The sequence below is a fragment of the Suncus etruscus genome, chromosome 1 (genome assembly GCF_024139225.1).
Source record: "Suncus etruscus isolate mSunEtr1 chromosome 1, mSunEtr1.pri.cur, whole genome shotgun sequence".
NCBI classification, from domain to species: Eukaryota; Metazoa; Chordata; class Mammalia; order Eulipotyphla; family Soricidae; genus Suncus; species Suncus etruscus.
In genome coordinates this window covers 206,543,631-206,570,223 of record NC_064848.1, presented here as the reverse complement: position 1 = coordinate 206,570,223, position 26,593 = coordinate 206,543,631, and the positions used below count along the sequence as shown (strand labels likewise).

Here is a 26,593-nt window from a genome sequence, read left to right as displayed (position 1 = left end):
GCAGGTGGTGGGTCCTCTCCAGTCTCTGGGAAGGGGCCAGCTCCTCCAGAGACACAATTCAGGAAGCCCCAGGCCAGGAGGATAGAGGCAGTCCTGCTGCTGTTGTCCCTGCGTCGTCCAGCCTCTCATCCTTGGTTCCACCATGCTCGGGGGGCCCTACCCTGTGCCAGGAATGATGAGGACCCCTGGGGTGAGGGCATAGCATGGCAACAGTAGCCCCTGAACTGCGGCCAGGATTCCTCCCCCTCACCTCCCAGGCACTAGGCTGGCCTCGGTGGGTTCATGGATAGGACTGCACACAGCACCCCCAGTCATTCCCAGCAGGACGAGGTTAGGAATGACAGCCGGCAGGGGCTGGAAGGACCCTCTGAACTTCTGACCTAGCTGGGATACCCCAAGACCCCACTGATCCCCTGCGAGGCCTGGCCTGGGGCTCTGACTCCGTCACGTCCTTGGGGAAATGCAGGTGATGCTAGTGAGCTTGGGCACTGCAGGGCTGCGCTGAGCTGAGGGGAGTCGGCTATGCTGGGGCCAACACAGGCTCCGGGGCAGGGCTGGGCTGGACATGGCAGATGGGCAGAGCCCAGGTGCTGCGGCACCTGCTGGGCAGGGCACAGTGCTGAGGGCGGGCAGCCCAGAGGAGCAGAGGAGGCTAGTATAGATCAGCCCCAGACTCAGGAAGAGCCATGGGGAGTCGGCACCAGACTCATGATTCTGGGCCCCCTCAAGTGTGTCCTCCAGCCTGTCCGTGCCCAGCTGCTAGCCAGGGAGGCGCAGTGGCCAGATGGGATGAGGTCCAGTTGCCCAGTGACCACCAAGCAGGAGCCGTGCCAGCCACAGGCAGCGCAGAAAGGGGTCACAGCCAGGCTCAGCCAGCCCTGCATGTCCAGTCCCTCTGCCCAGCTCAGGGCACCTAATCCTGCTGCCCACTTGGGCAGATGCGTGTGCCAGGCTGTGAGCAGTGGTCTGGGCCAGGCCTCTCAGCTCTCCTGGTGCAGCAAGGACTCTTGCTCTGTTTCCAACAAAACTTTATTTGCACCAATGGGCCTCAGGCCTGGCTCACCCCTTTCTGGGACTCTCCAACCCTGGACCCTGTACAGAGCCACCCTTGCCCCCTATCTGTCACAGAAGCACAAGGATGAGGGATGAGGCCTGGACAGCGCAGGGGGGTGGCGCTCTGCTGCGCTCTGGGAGTGCAGTCCCCCAGGATCACCGTTCAGAGGACAGGGACTCTTTGTGGCCCTAGAGGCCAGGGCTGCTGGTTGGGCAGACCTGGAGGTAGAAGCCCAGTTCTGGGCACTGCACAAATGTCAGGTTATTCTCTACCTGCACTGGGGGGGGACCCTGAGGCCAGGCTTGTCCTGAGGTCCAGAGCACCTTGGCCCCCAGAACCACTACTGTCAGACAGACCCATAGCCTAGTTCTGATAGCACCAAGTTGGTAACTGCAAGCCAGAGAGATAACACAGTCGGAGGGCATTTGCCTTGCACATGGCCAACCTGAGTTTGATCCTCAGTATCTCATAGGGTCTCTTGAGTCTGCTAGGAATGATTCCTGAGCAGAGTCAGGAGTAACCCCTGAGTGCTGCCGGGTGTGGCCCCAAAACAAAAGGAAGGAAACCGCTAGCAGATACGAGTCACCCAGGGCCTGCACACAGGAACCCTGAAACCTGAGCTGCCCTGCCAGGGGAGGGGAGGGGGTGAGGGAGCACTGTAGGGAGCACTACTCAGGGACTAGGGGACCCCCATGTAGCCCCTGAAGCACCTCCAGTCAGTCCAAGTCCCTGCTACTGAGAGACAGAGCCTCGGGTGGCCTCCCGTACCCCGCTGTCTTCACTTTCACCCCCAGTGCTCCCTCCTCAGTCTATGTTATTACTACAGAACAGCCTGGCCCAGCCACATGCCACCACATCGGTGTTTCATGGTGCCCCCGTGCCCCGAACAGGAGTCTGGGCCCCACCACCCCTCCACTGTCTGTGTGGGGGCTGCCGGGGAGTGGGTGACTGGCTACATGTACCCAGCGGTCTGGCAGTTGTCAGGGGAACTGGCAGAGTTTAGGGACGTGGGGAGGGCCCGAGGTACAACCTGGTCTTTCCCTGGAGAAACAGCCACCGGGGTTGGGAGTCCCATGAACCCAGATGGTTTCCCAGAAGAATGGGTGGGGCACATGCTCTGTCCAACCAAGGACAGAGGGGCAGAGGCCAGAGGTAGAGGCCAGCCTGCCTCTGGGGGTTAGGAACAGTCGCCTGTAGGTGAGGCCTGACCCTGCCCAGCCTTCTCTGCCGAGAACGCAGCAAGGGTGAGCTCTGGCTCTGCCCTGATCACTGGGGGCACAGGGGACATCTCTGCCTGCACCAACCTTGACTCTGAGTCCTCAGACACCCACTTTTCTGGCGTTTGCTCAGATATGAGCCGGAACGAGTAGGAGCCCTAAGCAGCTGGAGTAGGTGTGTCTGAGCCTCTTGGTCTGAGAAGCAGGAGCCCAGGTGACCTGTTCCCCAGTGTTGGGGGGGCATTGTCAAGGGCCCAAACAGATCTCAAGCCCAAGGGTAGCCCTCACCCCAGGACCAAAGTTTCTATGCTCAGCCCAGTGCTCAGACCCAGCAGACCCACACCTGCTGGGCCCCCACAGTAACGGGGTCCAAACATGGGGCCTCGCATAAACTAGGCACCCTGACCCCCAGATCATCTCCCAGCCACCCCAGAGTTATCCCTGAGCCTGGGGGAGGAAGGGGCTGAACAGACTGCACAGCAGAGGGTGGGGAGCTGCCGCCTTTGCTTCCAGCCGGCTTGACAGTGTAGGAGACCCGTCCTGTCAGTTCAGAGCTCACTGGTCCCCAGACACCTTGTCTTTCCAGCTTGGGCACTGGGGAGTGCCTGGAGGGAGAGAGGATGTGTGTGTGTTATCACATGTACAAGTGCGCAATATGTGTGTCTGAGCATATGAGTATGAGCATGTATGTGTGTTTACATGCACATGGGAGTGTGCATACATGGACACGGTTGAGTGTGTTTGTTCATGTGTGGGTGAATGTGTGTGCATATGTGTATGCATGTTAGTGTGTTTTATGTGTGTGCTTGTGAGTTTCTGTGCATGTAAGTGTGCATGTTTTTTTAATCTTTTATTTTTAATTATGAGAACAAAGGTGCAAAGAAAGAGGACAAGGTAAAGTGACAGTGGAAGGACAATCACCCATAACATAATTCTCAGAAGAAGTCCCCTTGCTGATATCTTAACTTTGAACTTTCAGCCAAAGAACATTAAGATAAATAAAACAGAATCCATGTACAATTACTTTGTCCCTCAAGTCCCCAGATTGTAACACATTGTAATATTTCTTAACAGCACACAAGGCAATCTAAAGCCATAAAACTTACGTAACTCCTTAAACATTAGAGGCATAGTATTTTTTACATTTCCATGTACATGCATATTAGCTTAAGTTAACCTCAAATTTTAAGTGGTTTTTTTTTAAGGATTAGAGTCAAAGGAGCACAGTAAAAACAGTGTTAGAGTGGCAATTGTTGTTTGCATAGGCCCACCAAAATATGAGGGGCATGGAAAGGAATAACCTTGGCCTAAATACAAAGAGACCCTACCCCTGAAGTTCCCTGCCATAAGACCAACTCTAGGCTCCAGGCAAGCTAGATCGTTCAATCCAAGACATTGTCTGTAGTGCCAACACACTTTTATTTTTCACACAGTCTCTGTTGTTGGTATCATGTTTCTGTATTAAAGATCCTGGAATCTGCATATCCTACATTGAAGTCAAGATGTGGAGCGTCCTCTCGTTTCACCTCACAATTAAAGGGCAATGCAGGGAGCCCTGTCCTGTAAGCAGATTGTTGTTGTTGTTAAGTCTTCTCAGTGTTAAGGGAAGTTTCTTTTGAGCAGGTCGATGTCTGAGCAGTATAGGGTCTTCCGTGGTAGAGGATTGCTTCCAGGTGACGTTATAGACAAACCTGGATGTTTCGTGGAAGGCTTCTCTGGTTCAGGGGTGAATGGAAAATGCCCTTTCTTCTGAGGCCTGTACCAGGTCGTTATGTCAATGTTTAGGGTGTAAGGTCCCTTTGCGCTACAAGATTTGTGTGTTCCAATGTCTATTAGGTAGGATCTTATTTGTATGTATAGTATTTTCCCATTTTGATGTGCCTAAGCAAAAAAGGAGCAATGCCACGTGGCGTTATTGGCGCATATAGGGTCCATAAGAACAAGTCCAACAATCCCCGTGACATGGTTCAATCATAAGCATTAAACTGGGGGACTCTTTCACCAAAATTCCTTGTTGAACAGCTCATAAGGAGAAGATAAAAAGTGGTTAGAATCATCACTGCATAAGAGAATATTTAGTAAGACTTATAGCTGTCAGAGAAAAAACACAAAATATTCTAAAGAAATACGTGTATATTTTATGTCTTTTGAAACAGTTTGGGGTTGTTACACACAATGCATGGCTTTGGTCTGTGATTAGGATTGTGCAGTACTGAAGTTAAAAAGAGTAATGTGGGGGCTGGAGAGATAGCATGGAGGTAAGGCGTTTGCCTTTCATGCAAGAGGTCATCGGTTCGAATCCCAGCGTCCCATATGGTCCCCCGTGCCTGCCAGGAGCAATTTCTGAGCATGGAGCCAGGAGTAACCCCTGAGCACTGCCGGGTGTGACCCAAAAACCACAAAAAAAAAAAAAAAAAAAAAAAAAGAGTAATGTGGGTTAGTGATGTTTGGGGTGGTGAGAGAGTTAAGGAGTAAAAATGGGCTTTCTAGGGGTATGGGAAAGGGCAGAATACAAAATGGACATTCTAGATACGCAAAACATAACATAAAGATAAGGAATACTCTTAATACATGCAGTGTGCACCTGCGCTGTTTTCCGTATGTAGACTGGTCAGAAATTGCCAGTGACAACTTAGTGCAACCTAGCAAATCTCAGCACCCCAACTTAGGACCCATCATTTCTGGCCTCCTGGGCTGGAACCCCAGAAGGCCTGGAGGCGGGGGGCAGAAGAGGGGAAGGCTGGGGGCCTATGAAGTCTCCCAGTGCACCCAAGTTAGGGAGAAGGCCTTCCACATGGGGTCTCCCCAAACCCCATGCTGGCTAGAGCTAGCCTCCAGCTCAAGAGAGGATCGATAGAGAGCTGGAAGCCAGGATCTGCCCACCCTACACCCTGTGCCCTTCCCACTGTAGAGCTGGGGGAAGGGTGGGGAAAGCTTGGGACCCCATCCAGGAGGGACCCCCCGACACCCACCTTGTCTGGCCGCCTGGGCTGCCACCCCAGAAGGCCTGGAGGCCGGGGGCAGAAGAGGGGAAGTCTGGGGGCCTATCAAGGCTTCCAGCGCACCCAAGTTAGGGAGAAGGCCTTCCACATGGGGTCAAATGTGTAAATTATATACATGTATATGAGTGCATGTGTGTGCATGTGGGTGAATGTGTGAGTACACCTATGTGGTTGGTGTGCCAAGGTGGTGAGGGGTCACAGGGAACATAAGAGATCTTGGGGATCTGTAACAGTGTCACTCAGACCTGAATCAATCAGCTCCCACTCCCTCAGCCCACTAGGAATCTTCAGCCCTTGCAGGCGGTCCCCACCCAGTCTTAACGGGGACACGCGGCATTCCCTACAGGTGGGCTTCTCGGCAGAGGGTTCCAGGAGAGATGTGGGATTCTGGGTGGCTGTGAGGTCCTTGGGCAGCTCAAAATGATCCGTCACTTCTGACTGCAACCTTGGGGGTCCTCATGGGACCCAAGAGCCTGGGGGGAAGTGACTGCCTGTTTCCAAACCCTGGAATCGGGGCCCCACAGAATCAGAACCCCCAGAATCAGGACCCCACATCTCTGCCAGTGACAGAGCCCATGGTCAGACAGTCACCTAGTCCCAGCTGTGAGCAGCACCAAGATGGGGGCCCATGAGGGAAGCCCCCAAAAGAATGCCCAGGAGGTCAGCAGAGAGGCCGCAGGTAAACTGTCTACACAGTGAGGGGTGTGCCCCAGTATCAGACCTGATACACTCAGATTTGGGGCTGCCCTGCGGGTCCCATCTTTCCCTATGGCACGCTCCTTTCTGACCAGCCCCTGGCCCCCAGCCCATGCTTCCCTGCTGTGGGCATCCAGCCCACCAATCATCTCCTGCACAAGAGCAGCTCTTCTGGGCCCCCTCATCTCTTCCTGAATACCTAACATAGCCAGGAAGTCTGGGGATGACTGTCCCCCAGATTGACCTTTCCTGAGGGGCTGGGGTCCCCATGATGGCCACATGTGGGAGCAAACACAGAGCCACAGGCGGGAGTTAGAGGCTGGGTCGGTGGCCCAGGAAGGTCAGGCTGGAGCGTGGGCCTGCAGGAGGAATTTTCCAGGCTTGCCATCCCCGCACGCCTGAATGCCCTAAGCCGCTCCGGCCCAGCCCTGCCCCCGCCAGCACGCCCCAGACTTCGTCCATCTCAGACACTGTCCAGCATCCTTCCCCCACCACTGCCGTCCCTGCCTGGGATCCCCATCTTGTCTCCCTCCCTCCTGGGGTCCATCCTGCAGTTGCTCAGGGTTCCTTCTGGGTGGTCCTGGGTGCTGGCCCTGGCAGTGGACACAGCAGCCTAGCACGAATTCCCGGAAACCACTGTCCTGCCCCTTGGGGGTCTTGAGAGCACAGCACACCCCACCGCTTTGGCCTTGCTGGGGAGCAGCGGGTGACCGAAAGCAGACAAGGCCTCTCTGTCCTGGTGAGCGAGGGGACCTGGCCCAGAGGCTCAAGGACACTCTGTTGGGGGCTGCTTTGGCCTCTCATCTGTCCCTGCATGGCTGAAGAGAACATGTGCTTCTAGAAACTTCCAACACAGCCTCCTGGTAAATGAGGCCCATGAGGGGCCACAGAGGGGCACAGGAGGACATGGGGCCTGCCAGGAAGTGGGGGGGGGCAATGCCTTGGACACTGGGCTGCATAGAGCAGAGGCAAATGGCCGTGTGAGGACAGAACAATAGGGGCCAGTGACACACCCCTGCCCTACAGTTCGGGGACATCAGGACCACCCGGAAGTGCAGGAAGTAGACGGGTCTGACCCTCCAGAAGGGCCATGCTGAGGCCCTGTCCTCTCGCCCGTGCCCGGGACACGCTGACCAGGTCCACCTGGGCATGCACAGGCTTCCTCATGTTGCTGTCCCACACATGCACATGTAACGCACACCTGTATTCGCCTCTCTGTACCAGACTCACACGATCATACTTATGCATGCATATACACAGACAAACATGTATGCATATACTCACTTTCCTGACCCTTACATATGCACACACAAGTACTCACCTCCCTGTCCCTGTCTCTTTCACATACATGCACACACACACATCACATTCCCTACTGAGCCAGCTGAGTCCTGAGCCACTGCTGGGGCCACGGGGTGTGGTACAGGTCAGTGACCCCCAAGCAGTGCTGGGCTTAGTCGGTTTCTCCTCAGGAGTCATTGTCTCCCCCCATGCCTGGCTCCTAGTGACAGTCATTAGTATAAAAGGCTGCAGGGTCAGTGTACACAGGGCCCAGGGCAGTCGCCCTCCAGGGGGCAGGGTTGTGGGGGCCCAATGCCACTCTCCTATCCATGGTCTCTCCCTCTAAGCGTCTAAGCACTAAGCGTCCCTAGGGTGTCATTGCTGCTGCCTCTGGCTTTAACCCCTCAGCCACACGGGGCCTTGTCCCGGCCTCTGTAAGGGCTCAGGAATTCTCCAGCTGCTCCCCAAATCCCAGGCCAAACCCTGCCATCTACTCGTTCAGCCCCCCAGCTAGGGTCCCCCAAGGTACCCTTGTCAGTCAGTTCCTTCCTCTTAAACCCCTGGAATCCTGAGATCCCATAGCGGCTGCTGACCTGGAAAATGAAGGACCCTGACATGAGCCTCTAAGGTCCTGAGGTCTACCCAGGGCCATTGCTGAGATGGACTCCGGGCCAACCAGGCATCGGGGTGCATGCGGCTGGTGCAGTTCGGAGCAGGCCAACAGCTCATCCTGCTGTTCTACTGAGCTGAGCCTGAGGGTCCAGAACTTGGCTGGCACCTAGCCCCGCTCCCAGCCATTAGGATGGGGTTCCCACAGATGTTTGGCCTGACTTTTGGTCAGTGTCCTGGGCTCTGTGGATACAGCAGGGAATGAGGCCTCACTGGCACTAGGCGTGAGATTGGGGTTCTTGGAGGGAAACTGGTCTCTGAGCCGGTGTGGTTCGGGGGCCCAAGGCAAAGGCAGCTCCAGGGCCTCTGAGGGCAGAGCTGACGTCAACCCATCCCTACCATCCCATACGTGTCCACACTGGACAGTCACACTTGGGTGCTGGATGGCTAGTGGCTGAGCCAGAGTGCAACCAGGGGTGGGCCTGCCTGTTGCTGAGGTCAGGAGGATGAGAGTGAGTGCACACACCTACCTGAAGAACAGAGGGGACAGAGAAGCTCATGCCCTTACCTTCCAGGCAGATTGGGGTGCCGGGCAGATCTGGGGAAACCCTTGTCCCACCCATGCTTCCCACTCAGCCTCAGTTGGGAGTCCAGGGGTGGGAGGCGTAAAATAAATCCCCACGCTGTGAAATTACCCCACTTGCCGTGTTTCTACCCCCAGGCGGACGGGCCTGATGCAGGTATCGGTGAAGGTTTGAGACCAAGGCAGTCAAGAGAGTGTCATGAAGTCAGGTTGCTTCTCGCATCCTTGTGTCTGTCCACCAAAGGCCAGGCTGCTCTTTCTTTATTAAACCAGTCCCAATTCGCCAGGAGAGGGAAGGTCCAGAGACCAAAGTCCCTTTCCAGGGGGGCTTTTAAATATCAAGGAGAGAAGTTTTGAGAGGAAGATGGGGGAATGCCTTCGTTTTGGGTTAATAGTTGGATGTCATCTTACAGGAAGCGAGCCAAAGGGAGCATGGAGGACCCTTGAACTCTCAGCCCCCCACCCACCAGGGGGGCATTCTAGCACCCCTGGGCACTGTTGGGTGTGAAGCAATGTGAGCTGGAGCGACAGCACAATGGAGCGGGCTTTTGCCTTGCATGCGGTTGACCCAGGTTCAATCCCTAGCATCCCATAGTGTCCCCTGAGCCTGCCAGGAGTAACCCCTGAGCACTGCCAGGTATGACCCCAAAACAAACCATGATGACATCTCAAACCCAGGAGCAGCCAAAGGCTTGGAGCTCCCTGGCCTACCCCAGGAATTCACGTGAGCAAGTCTGAGACCCGAGTGACAGCCCATCCCCTTGTGTGTCCTGGATACTGAGTGGCCAGTGCCATGTTTGCTGGCTGCTGTCCCAGAGACCAGACCCTTCGGTGTTCCCCACAGGTCTGGCCAGGAGTGGGCAGCATGCCTAGTAGGGCCTGGTGGTGGTCATGGTGCCCCCCCCAACTCGAACCACAGCTCTGGGCTGTCCTAGTGTGTGTATGGATGCCAGGCCCTGACCAGGACATGGTCTCTCCCCAGCCACTGGCCCAGACTCTGGTTCTACTCGCACTGTGTGAAGTGTGTGGACCCAGGGAGCCACCAGCAGGGGCCAAAGTGAGGAGCCTTGGGGTAGCCAGAGGACGTGGAGGTCCTGCATGCTGAGTCACAAGGCTGCAGGGAAGAGCGTGTCTGTGTGACCCCACTTCTGGCCCTGGTGAGGCCCCGTGTGGGGAAGCAGGGAGGGACCCCAGCTCTACGTAGTCACAGGGGGTGTCCAGAGGAGCCCGCTGTGTCTGTGGTCCCGGGAGTGGGACCCAGTTAAACCTGGGCCTGCTGGGACTGTCCAGACCCTCACAAGCCCTGAGAACCCCTGGAACCCCTGTCCCGCCCCTCTATGTCCTTCAGGGGGAGCTCATGGCAGGGACAAGGCCCAGGAGGGGCAGCGTATAGCACCTTTGTCACTCCCTTTGCCAACCTCTGCACTCTGCACGCAGCACCCCTCTCCTGCCTTCTCCTCCCTGCTCACATCACTCAGGGACCATGCTCAGAGCTGGGCCTAGCATGGCCCCGGGCATCCCTCTCCCCAGCTGCTACATGCCCCCAGGCTCCTCCCCTGTGTTCACGTGGACAAACCCAGTACTGCTGGCCCTGCTCTGTATTGTAGTGCTCCCAGAGACAAGTGACAGACATTCGAGCAGTAGCTGACATCCGGGAGCCTGCCACGTTCTTTGCTCCCAACTCCTGACCTGTCGACCCTGAAATCGGCCACCTCTTCTGTGTGTGTGTGAGGGGGTGGGGGGGCAGAGGCATGGCTGGGTGAACACCCATGGAGTTGGGTGCAGGAAGGTGCTACTGGGCCATGTGTCCACTGAAGAGGCCAGGAAGGGGTGGGGGAGCTGCATGGAGCAGCCTGGCCCCAGAGCTCACCTGCTACTCCCTGCCTCAGTTTCCCCAATGCTGTTCTGGGGAAAGACAGGTGCCACAACTATCTGGACTGTTGCTGGCCCTCACAGGGCCCCGTGCCCATCTGCCAGGCATCAGTGGGGTCTGTCCTAGCTGCTTCCACTTGGAACGGGAAGGCAGCTCTAGATTAGTGAACCAGGGCAGAGCTGGGTCCTCAGCAAGTGAGGGCTCTAAGTTGGGGGGCTCTGCCTTCAGGGTTGCTTTGAGGAGCTGGGAAGAGGTGGCCCAGCATGAAGGCAGTCCCAGTCAGCTTTGTGCATGGCAGGACCACAGTCCGGATGAATCCACCCTTAGTGGTGTCCCCTCGCTGTCCCAGGGGACGTGAATGTCTGAGCACTGCCGGGGCGTATGTGGGGACACAGCAGTGAGTGTGGCGGTGGCTGGTGGAGGACTCCACAGTGTGACAAGGGAGGAACGCAAACAGAGCCTTCCCTGTGTGCCGTGTGCATAATGTGTGTCCAGAGCATGTGCACCAGCATGGCACGTGTGTGCAAGCGTGTTGTGTGCGCCCAGCACAGAATCTGCTAGGAAGCGCCTTGCTCACAGCCTCCAGGCCTTGCAGGGCTGGTCCCCGAGCTGGAGGCACCCACCGGGGTGCCAGGGCGCGCGTGTCCCGACCGGCCGTGGGCATGAGCGCGCATGAGCGTGGCCGCTGGAGAGGAAACATTGCGGATGGAGCTGTCAGCCCCGGGGCTGACAGGCGCGGCCGGCAGAGTGCAGCGTCGGCAGGACGGGCTCGGCGCCGCGGCCCCGGGAGGAAACGGCGCTTTGTGCTGAGGAGGCAGAGTGGCTGCCGGAGCAAGTGGAGCAGACCCAAAAACTTCATTAATTAAAGAAACTCATTAATGAGGGACATTTAATCAGCCGAAGATTAGCTCTGTGCTCGCCTCTTCCTGAGCCAGGCGCCGATGGGGGAAGCAGTCGCCCAGCCCCGCCACCCCCAGTCTCCCGTGGGCGCCCGGGGCCGGGCAGGGCGCCAGCAGCCTGGCAGTGGGACCAAGTGGCCGAGACCAGGCGGCTGGGCTGCTTCGACTGCCAACCTGCTCCTTCCACCGCGTGGGAGACGGTGGAAGGGGCGAGGGGCCCCTTGGGGGGAGAGTCAGGGCCGGGCTGGCACAAGGAGTAGAGCTCACAGACGCACCTGGTGGGCAGAGCCTGGAGCCTTTGTGGGCAGATGGACACAGCTGTCGGGGGCATCGAGTGTCAGCCGTATTGTTGTATGAGGTATAAATGTGTATTGTGTGCGTACATATGTGTGTGCATGTGAGAGTATGTCAGCTTGGGGAGACATGCTTGTGCACATTTATAAGTGGAACGCACAGGTATTGGGCACACGCCTGCCTCCTGTGCTGCCAGAAACCACAGGGGCATTGTGGAGAGATAGGGCCGGCCACAATGACAGTGATGGGTCTGGGGACACCCAGTGTGTGTCTAGGCACAGACCCCTTTCTCAGGGCCCTGCCTTCTGGTCAGGACTTCTGATCAGGACTTAACTGCCCTCACCTCCCTCCATCCTGCAGTTCAGTCCCTCAGATTCAGGCACGGAGGTGTGATGTGGGGAGAGGTTTGTCCTGGAAGGCATGAGCTGGTGGGGAGGGTGGCCTGCGGGAAGCTGGGAGGTCTCTAGCCAAAATGCTCCTAGGGGTGGCAGGGAGGCGGGGAGAGGGGTTGAACCAAGGATTCCAGGGCAGCTCCAAGCCTATCCAGCAGAGAGCAGGGTTTGGCTGACACTCCCAGATCAACCCCACTGGCAGGCGTGACTGGGGAGACCTTCACTCCTGCTGCTCACAGGCCGGGCCCCAACCCGGTGCCACCTCTATACCCTGCCCACTTCTGCCCAGTCCCAGGGAGGATGGGTCGCAAGGACAGTGGGGGACTGCAGGGTCTGGTCACACAGGAGGCCTTGGGGTTGTGAGAAGGAACAAGTGCTCAGGCACCCACTCGCCGGAACACCCCCACTTCCAGCCATTGGGAAGCTCCTTTCACAGTATGGGGCTCCCTGAGATTCTGGACTCAGGCCAATCTTTCCCGGGTCAGCCCCAAGGAAAGCTGGGATAGAGGGTGGGAGGCTGTAGACGACAGGGTGCCCAGGGCCCAAATCACAGTTAGGGACCCCGGTTCCTCTGCTGCCACCTTTCTCTTTCCTCCCACCACTAACAGACGAGTGGGGCTGCTGCCTCAGTTTCCCCAGCCAGGTCCAAGTAATGCTGGGCATCACCAGGCTGGACTGTGGCAGAACACAAGACCTGGGGCCCCCCAGCAGGGCTGATGTGGGGGTGCTCTAGACAGGGCTGGGGAGCATGTTAGGGCCTCACCAGGGCTCCCTCCATCCAAGCAGCTCCTCTCACACATACCCTGCTCCCCGTACCCCAAGTAGGGGCGGGTGAGGCCAGGGCACTCTGGTCATGGGAGTTCATGGAGCAGGGAGGGCCTTGGTGCCCATGATGGTGGGTGACAACAGAGGTCATGCCTGGGCTCAGCATGGAGCTAGGTTGAGGACGATTGTCCACAGAGCAGGACTTTATAGGGCTGTATTAGGCCCAGCACCCGTGGACGTTTCTAGAAAATAGACTTCAGCTGGTGTGCCTAAGGGCAAAAAGGGGGGGATCCATGGGAGTTGAATGGGGGATGCATAAGAGACTTACTTCTCTGCAGACCGTAGGTACCCCCAAATGCAAAGACTGGGGTGCCGGGGCCTGGGTGGGCTTGAGCTGTGTGGTGTCTTGCGTGTCAGCTACCCACTGGGGACTGAGAAAAAGCAGAATGCAGGCTTTGGGTTGGGGGATGAGGGTCTCGGCCCCCTAGAGTCTGCCTTGGTCAGCCTGTGCCCTCTGCTGGAGCAACTTGGGGTCTCTCTCGGGCCATGTGGGGTCCCCTGCTCTATGCCACCCACACTGCTCCAGCTTCAAGGGGTAAACTGGTTGTCCCTGCCCACAGCAGGTGGAGACACACTCGCACGTATGTACAATCACACATTCACACACTCACACATTCGCACACTCACACACCCATTCACAAACTCACATTTATGCATGCTCACACATATAAACACACTTGAACACACGCTCATACATACATAGACTCACACTCATCCTGGGAGTGGCATCACACCCGCCGACACAGTAGGCTCACGGAGGTGGACAGGACTTTGTTGTGGCTCTCAGTTTCCTGCTGAGCTCAGGGTCCCGCGTGATGGGGCGGCAGGGGTGGGTGGGCAGGAAGAAGAGCAGTGGCTGGGCCCTGGGCACCTGCCAATGCTGAGCTCTCCCTGGGCGCTGGCATGATGCCACTCGTGCCTTCTGAGATGAGACGGACCGGCCTTGGGGAGTGGCGGGCAGAGCCACCGTGGCAGAAATCCGGCTCCTGCCTGCCAGGAACTGGCCTGCAGCTTCGGCATGTTGGGGGGCGAGCTTGAATGTCTGGGGAGGGGAGCTGGCTGGGCGGGGCTACAGGCCTAGGTGACCCCAGAGAGGGCTGCCCATGTGGGAGATGAAGGCCTGGCTCAAAGTCACAGTACTGTCCCGGCTGCCCAGCAGAGCGACCTGGTGCAGATAGCAGCCTGGAAGCGTTGAGGGGTCCTGCTTCTCCATCCCCTTAGCAGGAGAGCTGGAACTCACCTGTGCCAGCAGAGTGGAAGGGTGGCGAAGTGTGTAGAGCAGGAGATAAGAAGAAGGCTTGATTGGTCTGTGAGGGTATGTTTTTTTTTTGGGGGGGAGACACTCCCTTTAGTATTGGCCCCTGAAGCCCAGCAGGTCGATGGGTGTCAGGGCATGTGGTAGCTGGGATGAAACTCAGGTTCTGTGTGTCCATGGTGAAGGCCCCAGTTTGACCAATCTCCCCCCACTTGGGCTTTAACTTTTTTTTTTTTTTGGTTTTGGTTTTGGTTTTGGTTTTGGGTCACACCCGGCAGCACTCAGGGGTTACTCCTGGCTCTATGCTCAGAAATTGCTCCTGGCAGGCTCAGGGGACCATATGGGATGCCAGAATTTGAACCACTGACCTTCTGCATGCAAGGTAAATGCCTTACCTCCATGCTATCCCACCGGCCCCGGGATTTAACTTTTTTTTTTTTTTTTTTTTTTGTTTTTGGGCCACACCCAGTAATGCTCAGGGATTACTCCTGGCTAAGCGCTCAGAAATTGCCCCTGGCTTGGGGGGACCATATGGGACCCCGGGGGATCGAACCACCATCCTTCCTTGGCTAGCGCTTGCAAGGCAGACACCTTACCTCTAACGCCACCTCTCCGGCCCAGGGTCTTTAACTTTTAACCCATCTACTCATCCATCCACCCACCCATCTACTCACTTACTAACCCATCTGTCCACCCACGCAACTTCGATCCATCCACCCTTTTACCACTACTCAACCACATATCCATCTGTCCATCTATGCATCTATGCATTCATCCACCCACCCATCCATGAATCTATCCATCTGCCCACCCACCATGCATCCATCAGTCTATATGCATCATCCATCCACCATTTACCCATCTATCAGTCAGTCCATCAGTCAGTCAATCCATCCATTCACCCATCCACCTGTTTATCCATCATCCATTCATCAGTCTGTCAGTCCATCCATACATTCATTTATCCATCATTCATCCCACCATCCACCCTTCCATCAATCCACCCATCAGTCCATCTATTCATCCATCTGTCTATTCATCATCCATTCACCATCCACCCATCCATCAGTCAGCCCACCAGTCTATCCATCCATCCATCCATCCATCCATTCATCCATTCATGTATCCATTCACCCATCCATCCATCTATAGTCCATTCATCTGTCCATCCCTCCAACTTTCCTTTCATTCCTCCCTCCATCCAGCTCCCAGCACTAAGACTCTTCTGGGGGCAGCTGCAGGTTCTGCTGTGTGAAGTGTGGGGGTTCAGGTAGTGGGAGACCTTAACTCTGGGATTTTCTGTTCTGAAATCCGGCCAATGCAGATGGACCAGTGGCCTGATGTGGGGGGGGGGGGAGTGGGGCCTCCAGAGTGGGTGTTGAGAAGCTTCTAGGTGGGTGGGTGGGTGGCTAGGTATGGTATCACCCAGGACACAAGACCCCCACATGACTTTCTTCTGCTCTGTACTTGCTTGTCAGGCCCCGAGTGACCACTATCCGAGGGGACACATACAAGGACGGGTTTAGTTGGCTCTTGGCCCCTCCTGAGCCTTCCAGGCTGTGAGGTGACCAGGAGGGCCCTAATGGCCATGCCTGTCCATTGACAGGGAAGCGGGCAGCGCCATGTCTCCCCTGAGGTCCCTGAAGCAGCGAGCTGGGTGCTCAGATGTGCTGGCTCTGTTACTCCAATAGGAATGAGCCTGGAGGCCTGGCTCCGCCCACAGCTGCTCTGCCCCTGCCCTGCACTCTCCTCCCTGTCACGGGAGCCTCTTCCAGCCTGGACTCTGCGCCTCTCCTGGGCACTGCATGGGCATGATTGGCGCTGTCACTCAGGCCTGAGCAGTCTCAGGAAGAGGGTCCTGTGGAGAATTGGTGTGGGTGAGAAGGAAGCAGCTGGGGGGAGCCACTGTCTGTTGCGGTCCTGGAGGAGTTTGGGGGTATCATATTCATGAGTGAGAGGCCACTGATCTTCCTGAGGCTGTCAGCTCCGCCCACCCCTATCAGGAACCAGAGTGACAGAGGGGAGTTTGTTAATGATGGGGACCAGACTTTGGGGGTCCCTTCGGAGCATTGAGGTGGGAGCCTCCAGGAGAGAGGAGGTCGGGTGGAGAAAGACAGTCTGTCAGTCAGCTGTAGGGGTGCCCTGGCACCGGTGCATTGGCACAGAGAAGGCGGGAATTGGGAGGGGTGAGGATCAGAGGAGGCTTACGCCCAGGAGGCTGAAGTTGATGGAGAGTTGAAGGGGAGGATGGTGCCCCAGCCTCCTGTGAGTGCACCCTGACAAGGGCCTGATTGAAACTGCAGACAGTGCCCAGCCTGGGAACCCCAGATGCCTGGATGCGGCTGGTGATGGTCACTGGTACCCATTAGAGGACACAGAGGGGACCCTGCCACTCTCCACTATTCAGGGCATCTGGAATGGACAGGGACACAGGTCAGGAGCCAAGAAGTTCCCAGGCAGAATGCTGAGGGTACAGCACAAGGGTTGGAGCTGACTGTGCCGCCGCAGGGGAGGGCACCGCCCAAGTGTGCCCCAGGCCACCTGCTGCCTCCCTCTGACTCAGATGGTGGCCAGAGTATATGTGACCCCCAAGGCCAGCCTGGTGCTTCCTCCCACATATGGCAGGTCCTTCAGAGGTGGGAGCAGCTCCAGACCTCAGGGGTCTGGAGATGGAGGTGGCAGCTTCCCACAAGTCCCAAGGGGACGCTGGTGGAGGCGGCTTTAGAGACCCTGGGGTTGTGAGTCTCTATGGGGGAAGCTGAGGACCAGTGAGTGAGTGTGGCCTGGTTAGACCACGCCTACCAGGGCGGTGGGCGTGGTCTGATAAGGCCACACCTCCCGGGTGAGGGTGTGGCCTGTCAGGTTTGGTCTCCCAAATGAGGTGGGTGTGGTCTACTCAGGCCACACCTCCCGTGGGGGTATGGCCTGCTGGACCATAGCTCCCAAATGAGGTGTGGCCTGGTCAGACCAGCAGAAGTGGGTGTGACCAGGACAGGCCACGCCTCCTGTGCTGGTGCATCTTTGTCCTGGCTGGATCACGGTTCTTTTCTGGGGCGATGAAAGCTCCTACCATACCACTGCGGAGGACACTGGGCAGTGGCCCCAGATCACTATCTCCCTTTGTGATGCTGCCTTGGACACGGGCTGCCCCTTTAAAGCCTTGTCAATGAAGATGGAAACTTCAAAGGCTGGGGAGTATCTGACAGGCCTCAGCTCCAGAGGGACCCCGGGAGAGCTGGGGGCTGCCAGGGCCCTTTCAGCAGAACCGATCCCCACTTCCACCCCCGTGGGCTCTGGGCAGAGGGTGGAGGCGCCCAGGAGTCTCACAGCCTCTCTCTCCCCACAGGGCAGCCAGGACGCCACGGCTCCGCCTGAAGCGATGGCACAGCCCTACCCCCCCACCCAGTACCCCCCTCCACCACAGAATGGCGTCCCCGCAGAGTACGCCCCACCACCGCCGCACCCCACGCAGGATTACTCCGGCCAGCCCCCGGTGCCCCCGGAACACAGCTTGACGCTCTACACACCAGCACAGACGCATGCCGAGCAGCCGGGCCCTGATGCCAGCACGCAGGCTGGGCCCGGGGCCCCCACAGTGCCGGTAAGGCCCCCGTGCTGCAGCCAGAGCAGCCTGTCCAGAGGGTGCCCCGGAGATGTGAGACCCAGCAGGCCACGGACACCCCTGAGACCTCCCATCTCCCACACTGCACTCTGCCAGGGGTGCAGGGACCCCCTGGAAGGGGAAGGCACCCAGTCAGACCTGGATAGGGATTGTACCCTACGATCAGACCCAGGCCCCAGAGTGACCAGGAGGAGCCCCCACCACACACTCTGGGGTGTAGTACGCCCCTCCCGCCATCACCCCAATACTGGTGTGGCCCTACCTGGCCCCGCGCCATCAGCAGCGCCAATCCAGCCCTTGTAATGCAGCTCCGGGTCTCGCTGACTCGGCACGTCTGTCCTGCGGGGCCAGAGACGGGCACAGGGCCAGCCGACCTGAGTGGACACCCCAGCCAGGCAGCCCCCACATCTCAGGCTGCCTGAGCGACTGGCAAACGCAGCGTGCCCTTCCACCATCTCCTCACAGAGACCTGCGGCCCCTCGTTGCTGCTTCAGGCCCACCCAGACGGCTTGATCCCTGTGCCGCCTGGCAGGGGCTGGTGGGAGGCAGGCACCTCCATTCCTCAACTATTCCCCCAGCAGCTCCCCAAATTCAGAGGTCTCCCCTCCTGTGTGGGCAGCATCTAATCAGTCCCGGCCAGAGGCCTCCTCTCTGCCCAAGGGTCATCCACTCATCTGCTCACAGCCTGCAGGCCATACTCAGCGCCCAGAGCTGCCACTGCCAGACTGCGCTGGCTCCCTTCAGAGGGACCTGTGTGCCTTCGGGAGCTCGGGGCACAACACGCAGACACGGATGATACTGTGGCATGAGGGGCCCCTGGCTTCTCCCTGGACCCCAGAAATGAGCCCGGGGTCATCTAGCCGAGCACACTGGGAGGGCCAGCTCTGGGGTGCAGGGAAGCGACATCCACCACCCTCAGCATCATCTATGCCCCACACCTGGCACTGCCCGTTTTGTCTTTTGTCCCATGAGGATTCCACTGCAATGTCCTGACCACTCCCTGCCAGGCTGGCCACCAATCTTGGCTCTCCCATGCGGTGCCCCCCATCTTCCTGTGCTGCTCCCAGGCCTCTCTCCTCCTCTCGTGCTCCCCCTCCTCCCAGTGGTGCTCCAAGTGATGGTCCTCCCGTGCTTCTCCTGGTATTCCTCCTCCCAGTGCTCCTCCTTTCACTGCTCCCTCTCCTCCCAGTACTGCTCCAAGTGCTCTTCCAATGCTCCCCTTCCTCCCCAGTGCTCTCTCCAATGTCCCCATGCTCCTCCTCATCCCTAGTCTCCTCTTCCAGTGCTCCGCTCCTCTCAAGATTCACCTCCTACCTAGAGGTCCCCCACCTCCCTGGTGTTCCTTCTCTGTGCCAACCCTCTTCCCTGGCACTCCTCCTCTGTACTTCTCCCTTTCCTTGCTCCCCATGCTCCCCAGTGCTGTCCCTGGTGCTCCTCCTCAGTATTCTTCATCCTCAATGTTCTCTTCCTCCCTGGTGCTCCTCGCTAGTGTTTTTCCCCCTTCTCAGTGTTCCCTCTCCCCACGAGCAGTTGTGACAGTGACAACTGAAAATCCCCCAAGAGCTGCAGTCTTTGGTCCCTGGAGGCCCAAGCGCAAAGAAAGGGTGGCCTGATGGGGGCACCCCTGAGCCCCGGACTCGCACCAAGCCAAGGATGCCCAGGAGCGAAGCCACAAGCACTGGTTGTGGGAAGTTCTAAGAGCACAACGCCCGCCAGCAATGCTTGTGGGGTGCTTGGGGCCCCTCGCCACCAGCCAGGCAGGCTTGGTGAAGTTCAGGGAGGAGGGACCTAGCACCCCTTCATCTCGTCTCAGCAGCAGACTATCTCCTGCACCCCCCAGCCAGACTACCATCCTCGCCTGCCCCTGCCCTGCCAGTACCTCTGCCTAGGGCCAGCTCGGTTTCTGCCTATGCTAGGCTTGTGGGGGCGGGAAAAGGCTGAAAGACCCCTGCAGGGGAAGTCCCCAGTGCCAAGGCAGCCTCAGGGCCCCCATGGCTGGCCCTAGGGGAGCAGAAAGGGGTGTCTGTTGTTGTGTCCCCTTGAGCCCCTGGAAGGGCAGGGGACAGGGACAGGGATGCCCTCTGCTGAGTAGGGCTGGACCAGTGTGGGCCCCTTGGCTCCCCAAACCAGACCCTGGGGCCAGCCCTCCCCTTATCCACCTCACTCTGTCCCTTCTCATCTGCCTTACCCCTCAGCTGCCTTCCTTAAGTCCTTTGGGATGCCTGGATCCAGGACCTACTCCTGGGGTGCAGGCTATTGGGGTTATCTCTGATCACTGCTGCATTAGTGTTCACTCGTGGTCCCCCAGGACTGTCCATCTCCTTTGGGTGCCAATGGGTCCCCTGGCTGCGTCTTGACCTCTCTCTGGGCAGCATGCTGCCCTCTGCTGGTCAGATACTAGCACTGCAGGCTTCTTCTTTGGAGTCCCCAAATCTGGAGAACTTACTTTGCCCTCTACACCCCAAAACAGCCAAGGCATGGAGGTGAGGAATCACTAGGGATGCTGGCCCCAACTTCCCACTGCTAGAGAAGCCATATCTATCCCGGGGGTAGAGGGGTGGACGGTGGCAGGGACCGGAGATGGCAGATGGTCCTGCTGGTACTCGGGACAGGCTGGAGCCAAGACACAGCACAGCAGGAGAACTGGGAGGCAGAGAGAGAGACATCCCAGGCTGGCAGGAAGAGCCCAAGGCCGGTCAATGGGGGAACTCCAGATGGGTCAAATTGAGGCCCCATCATCCTGCTGTCTAGGGATGGTGACGTTCAACCTTGGGGTCATGGTGGTACCCACAAACCCACCCAGAAATGTGACCTCAATCACATTGGCACCTGGTTCGGAGTGCTGAGCAGAAATCCTTGCGGATGGGGGGGACCCCAGTTCTTCTCACCAGAGAGATTGACTGGGAAATAGCCACCTCCAGGCACCCTAAGACGTCCATAGCCCTGACTGAGCTCCCCTCTTTGGGGTGCCACCTGGGAACCCCCTCCCCAGAATCAGGACTCCAAGGGATGGCCCTGATCCTGCATGGCTTGGGCACTGGGGGATGCCAGGCCCTGAGTTCAGCTGCCCTGACCCGAGGACCCTATATAGAGCTCAGGACCCCAATAGTGGACATGCTGGGTTCCCTGAGTCCTGTCCCAGAAATGGACCCAACCCCAGTGTGGTCCAAAGTGTACTACTGGGAGAAAGTGACCCCACAGGAATCCCATTCCCCTGTGTCCTCCGGTCCTTGCTGATGGCACAGAGGGGATAAAGCAGGAAGCAGTGACAGAGCTGCTAATTCTCATAGGCACCCTGGAATGGGCCCCCACCCCCACTGCACCTGCCACTGGTAGATGTAAGTACCTCACTTGCAGGAGGCCAGGGACAGACATTTTGGGTTCAGGGTGTCCACACCGGTGCTCCGACCACCCTATCCGCAGTTACTCTGTAGGGACACCGGGTAGCCGGAGACACCCACTTGGGCTGGGTCCTCACAAGACTTGCCAAGCCCAGTGCCTGGGGGCTCTTCATACCCCACCAGAAGAAGCATCCCAATATCCTAGCACCCAGCTGCTTCCAGCCCCCCATGTCTGGGTCCAAGAGGAGCTACAGCTCTGAAGGGGTCAGCCACTCCCCAAGACAGCCTAGAGTGGCCCAGTGGTGGGTCTAATGCATCCCCAATAAGGTGCCCCCATTCTGGATCCTGGAAATTAACACGGGAGACCTCGAGGTCCATGATGAAGGGACTGGGGTTGGGAGGTCCTCGGACACCGAGGGGGGGCAGGAGCACCTGTCAGAGGTGGCATCCACAGCCCCCACAGCATTATGTCCCACAGCAGACGGACGAGGCTGCGCAGACAGACTGCCAGGCCCTGCACTCCGCCGACCCCGCAGACAAGCAGCAGCCCAAGAGGCTGCACGTCTCCAACATCCCCTTCCGCTTCCGGGACCCCGACCTGCGACAAATGTTCGGGGTGAGTTCTTCCCTTCCTGGGGCCCCACCACCTCTGTTCCCACCTCCGGACCCCAGGGCACACTGGACCTTTCTCTGCCCACCCCCTACCCCCACCTAGCCCCGAACATGGGATCCCCTCTAGCTCGAGAGCTGCCACCTGCCCACCCACCTGCTGTGTGCCCAGCCCTGCCTGGTGCAGACTCCCTCCAGCACAAGGGCCCCTGCCAAAAGGCATCATGGGGAAAACTACACCACCTCTCACTCCTGGACCCCGGACACCCACCCTTCACCCCTGCAACACAAACATCCACCCCTACATCACAGACTCCCCACCCTCCTCACCCTTGTACCACAGGCACCTACCCTCCTCACTCCTGCTCCCCAGGTGTCCCTGTTCTCCCTCTTTCCAACACTGATGAGCCATGAGAGCTCCTCTGGCCACAATTTCCCCTTGGGCACTCACACTCCCCAATAGTTCAGTGGGAATCGGGGACTCGCCAGTGGGGGTTCTGGATGCTATGTCCCACTGCACTTAGGAATCAGAGGGCCATCAATAGGGCTCCCTAGCCGGTGAGGACCCTCCCCGTGAGCTTGAGATCTCCCTCTCTGCAGGGCCCCTTGGGAACAGGGCTGTAGGGTAACTGACCAGAGTTTCAAATTCCTCCTCTTCCTCACCCCATCCTCCTCTGTCACCCTCCTCCACCCCCCCCTCCTTCCACACCCCTTCCTCCCCTATCTCCCCGTTCCTTACCTTTCCTCCTACCCCCGTCCCCTCCATTTCCCTCCCCCATCCCCATATGTCCCCTTCCCACCCCCACCCCCACTCTCTTTCTCTCTCTGCAGCAATTCGGGAAAATCCTAGACGTGGAGATCATTTTTAACGAGCGGGGCTCCAAGGTGGGTGCTGTTGTCCAGAGGCCATCCCCGTACCACCCACAGAGCCAACAGACTCTACCTGCAGTCCTCTGCAGGACCCCAATGATTCGGTGCCTAGAACCCCGTTTCCCCACCCACTCGCTGTCTGTGTCACGGCCACTGGCCCTCTCGCAGCTCCCAGGACCTCCCTTCCTCTGTCTACACTCAGAGCCCTCCAGCTCCTTCTTCCCAGCTCTGACTCTGCCCCACTGCTGGGGAGACTGCTGGGGCTCCCCCAAACCCAGCAGCCTGGGCTCAGGCGCGTTCTCTGCACTGTCTGCTCAGACCCACGCCCAGGACCACGCCTCTGCCTCGGCTGACTCTCCCCTCTCTCTCTCTTTCTCTTTCGCTCTCTGTCTCTCTCTGTCTCCCCACCGCCCCGCCCACCCTGTGCCCCCCCTTCCGTCTGTCCTTCTCACTCACAGGGTTTTGGGTTTGTAACTTTTGAAACTAGCGCAGATGCCGACCAAGCCCGGGAGAAGCTGAATGGGACGATCGTGGAGGGGCGGAAAATCGAGGTGCTCAGATGAGTGTGGGGGACCCGCCTGGCCTGCTGCCTTGCCTTGGCAGGGAGGGGCGGGACACGGGCGCTGAGGCAGAGGGCCTCCTTCTGCCTCTCAGTGAGGGGACAGCCAGACACTGGGGGGGTGGAACCCTAGAACTGTGTCTGATGGTTCACAGTTCTGTGGACCAAACTGTCACCATAAGGACCCACACATGGGCCCGAAGCCAGAGGTAGCCCTGTCACCGGGTGACCAGATAAGAACACAGCACTGGGCTCTGCCCTGGAACTGTGCCCTGAACCTCAGGGCTTCCTCGCCTGGGCAGGTCACGGTGGCTGCAGTGCGGGGAAGCAGCTGGAGAGAGGGCCAATGGAAGGTTCTGGAAGCCATGGCCTTCCTGGGCTCCTGCCCCTCTCAGCAGGCACCAAAGGCTGCTGTCTGGGGTCCCCTGACAGGACTGTGGCCCAGATCCCTCCCCACACTCCGCTGGCCACTGCTCCCCACCCAGGGGCCTCCTTCATCCCACCGCAGGCCCAGATTAGGGAGCTCCAAATCTCCATCCACTCTCTGGATCCTGCCAGGGGTGCTGCCCTCTGACAATGGGGGCTCCTCCCTCGGGGAGAGGCAGGATGAGGCTGGCCAGTCAGTGGCAGAGTACTGAGAGTGGAGGAACCAGCGATCGGCTCTGTAGTAGCCTGGACACCCCAGTGGGCAACTGAGCTGTGAGGCCTCACAGAGCAGGAAGCAGTGGAGAGGGCGCTGGTTGAGGGTGGCCAGGCTTCCTGTAGGGGCAGCAGTGGGGGTGAGGAGTGGGTGCAGAGTAGCTGGGCGCCGTGCATGGGGACAGCACTGGGGCAGGTGAATGGAGGGTACAGAGTGGTCAGGTGCCCTTCAGGGGACAGTACTGAGCGGGTGGAGGGTGCAGGCAGGGACTGGCACTGGCCACTGAACGTCCCCCCTCACCTCCTTCCTCTCTCGGCAGGTCAACAACGCCACTGCCCGGGTCATGACCAACAAGAAGACGGTGAACCCCTACACTAACGGTGGGTCCCACCAGCCCCCTGCAGCCTGACCAGAAAGGGGGTGACCAAGACAGGAGGGATCAGGTCCAGACTCGAGGCTGAATGAATGGGAGTTCCAGATGCAGGAGATAGGGAATGGGTACAGCCAGCGAGCCCCCCTCTTTGCAGATGAAGCCTCAGAGCCAAATGCTGACTACATAGGAAATGGGGGACCCCTGCCCCATTTGCTCCTCAAAGCTGCCCCCTAGTCAGGATAGCAGCCCCATTCCTAGTCGGTTCCCCCAATCTCTTCTGTCCCCAAATTCTGTGTTGAAAGTAGAGTCAGAGACCTCAGGAAATTCTCTGGGGGCAGTTCTGGGCCTCACCTCACACCCTGCGGGAGGAGCGCCCAGAATGGGCCTGGCTCTGATGTCCATGGCCCCCACTTGCTGTGCTGTGGTCAAACTGTGTTGACAATGGCCAAGGCTCTTTCTGACAATCTGGGGACCTGGCTTTGCCGAGAGCCGACAGCTGCTGGCTGTGTCCAGGCCCCAGCAGGCAGCACAGAACTTTGCCCACCACAGGCTTCTCTGCCAGCTGCCCATTCTCTGCCCAGAGTCACACGCCTGCCCCGGGCACCCCAGGGGTGGGAATGTTGCCGGGACAAGGCCAGCCCAGGTGACTGGCCCTGCTGAGTGCACAGTGCCTATGCCTTCTGCATTGGCCCAGAGCTAGGACAGAACTCATGTGGGGAGCCCCCCCCCCCCCGCCCATGTGCCAGGGGAGAGACTGAGGGTTGGGGCTGGGAGGACGTAGCTGGCCATGACCATGGCCATGTCCCTCAGCCTCTGAGCTTTTGGAAGGCCTCAGGCGCCGTCCCCAAAAAGAACACCCAGAGGTGGGCATGTCAGACACAGGAAATTCTGGGACACTGGCAGGGCCCCCCAACTGTGACCTGCCAGACTGGGCCTCACATTTCTGGTTCTGTGGGGCTGGTGCTTCTTTCAGAGTGATTCTGTGGACGGGGAGGTAGTTACTATCATTATGATTATTATTTGATTTGGGGGACCCACACCCAGCGGTGCTCAGGGATCACTCCTGATGGGGCTCAGGGGATCTCGTATGGTGCTGGGGATCAAACCCGGACTGGCTGTGTACAAGACTGGTGGCCTTCCCGCAGGATATATTTCTGTCCCTATGATCTAAGGTAGTCCCCCCCCATGGCCGCTTCTCGAGTCAGGGTCTTGGGGTCTATTCTGGCTCCTCTGACCACACAGGAACCGCCCCCCAGCTCTCCACTCTGCCCCCCCGCCACCCTCTCAGCTCTTATGCAGGAACTTTCGCTTGATGTGGCGAGAGTTGATGAGGTTTCTTGGTGTCTTCCAGGCTGGAAACTCAACCCGGTGGTGGGTGCAGTCTACGGGCCTGAATTCTATGCAGGTAAGTATGGCACCAGGGCAGGGGCGCTGGGGGCAGGGCCTGGGGAGTGTGGGTGGGGCTTTAGAAGGGGCGTGCCCTGGATGAGGGCGGGCTTAAGATGGCTCGGTGGGCGGGGCCTGATGGGCGTGTTCGGGCAGGGGCGGGGCCACAGCAGGTATGACCTAAGAAGTGCATTTGCTGTGAGCAAAGCTGTAGGCGGGTGGAGCTTGAGGGGCGTGTCCTGGGTTTTGGTGGGCGGGGCTTTTGGTTTTGTGGGCGGGGACAGAGGGGCGTGTCCCACATCTGGTTGGGGCCTCTGTGGGCGTGGTGGGCAGCGTGTTGGAGAGTGTCCTAGGATAACAGTGGGCATGGTTTGGGGTGCCTAGGGTCCTGATAATGGGCTTGTCGTGGGCTGTGCTCAAGGGGCATGCCAGCCAGGGCTGGGCAGGGTCCCAGTGGCTGGTGCTCAGGGCATGTCCTAGCCAGGTGCGGGGCCTGACTCATTTTCTTGGGGTATCCTGGTTTTACCATTTTTGATCATTTTTATTGAGCAATAAAGAAACCAATGAAAGGGCCGGAGAGATAGCATGGATGTAGGGCATTTGCCTTTCATGCAGGTCAGTGGTTCAAATCCCGGCATCCCATAGGGTCCCCTGAGCCTGCCCTGCCAGGAGCGATTTCTGAGAGTAGAGTCAGGAGTAACCCCTGAGCGATGCCGGGTGTGACCCCAAAAAAGAAAAGAAAAGAATAAAGAAACCAATTAAAAGGATATAGGAGGTATTGTTATGATTTCCCTTAAACATTTTGAAAGGTAAAACATGATTCTTTTAAACATTCAATGAAACGTCTAGATCATAACATATGTTTTTAACACTGCTATTACTTATTTAGGATTACAATTTCTCACCAGTTCAAATTCCCTTTTCCTGCAGTGACAGGGTTCCCTTACCCCACCACGGGCACAGCAGTGGCCTACAGGGGCGCGCACCTCCGGGGCCGGGGCCGGGCCGTGTATAACACATTCCGGGCCGCGCCACCGCCACCCCCCATCCCGACTTACGGAGCGTGAGTACCCGGTGGTCGCACCCGGGGTGGCACAAGGCCAGGCGGAGGGCAAGAGGGGGTGCTAGGCAGCCTTTGCGGAACCACGGGGTGGGGGGCAGAGGACGGTGGCACCACATGGTCACCTGCAGTGTCCAGCCCACCTGGCCCGAG

General features: G+C 58.3%; 1 protein-coding gene across 6 annotated transcripts in view; it reads left to right on the top strand.

Annotated features, from left to right (window-relative positions):
- Positions 1-26,593, top strand: part of RBFOX3 (RNA binding fox-1 homolog 3) — a 69,257-nt gene that overhangs the window by 37,335 nt on the left and 5,329 nt on the right. For 4 of the 6 annotated variants that reach the window (XM_049776503.1, XM_049776521.1, XM_049776513.1 and 1 more), the window contains exons 2-8: positions 17,327-17,581; positions 21,422-21,559; positions 22,384-22,437; positions 22,881-22,973; positions 23,941-24,001; positions 25,346-25,399; positions 26,311-26,443. In XM_049776503.1, coding sequence (XP_049632460.1) covers positions 17,327-17,581; positions 21,422-21,559; positions 22,384-22,437; positions 22,881-22,973; positions 23,941-24,001; positions 25,346-25,399; positions 26,311-26,443 — 788 coding nt within the window. The remainder of the gene's footprint in view (positions 1-17,326; positions 17,582-21,421; positions 21,560-22,383; positions 22,438-22,880; positions 22,974-23,940; positions 24,002-25,345; positions 25,400-26,310; positions 26,444-26,593) is intronic. The other 2 variants (XM_049776529.1, XM_049776496.1) reach the window with 1 other exon arrangement.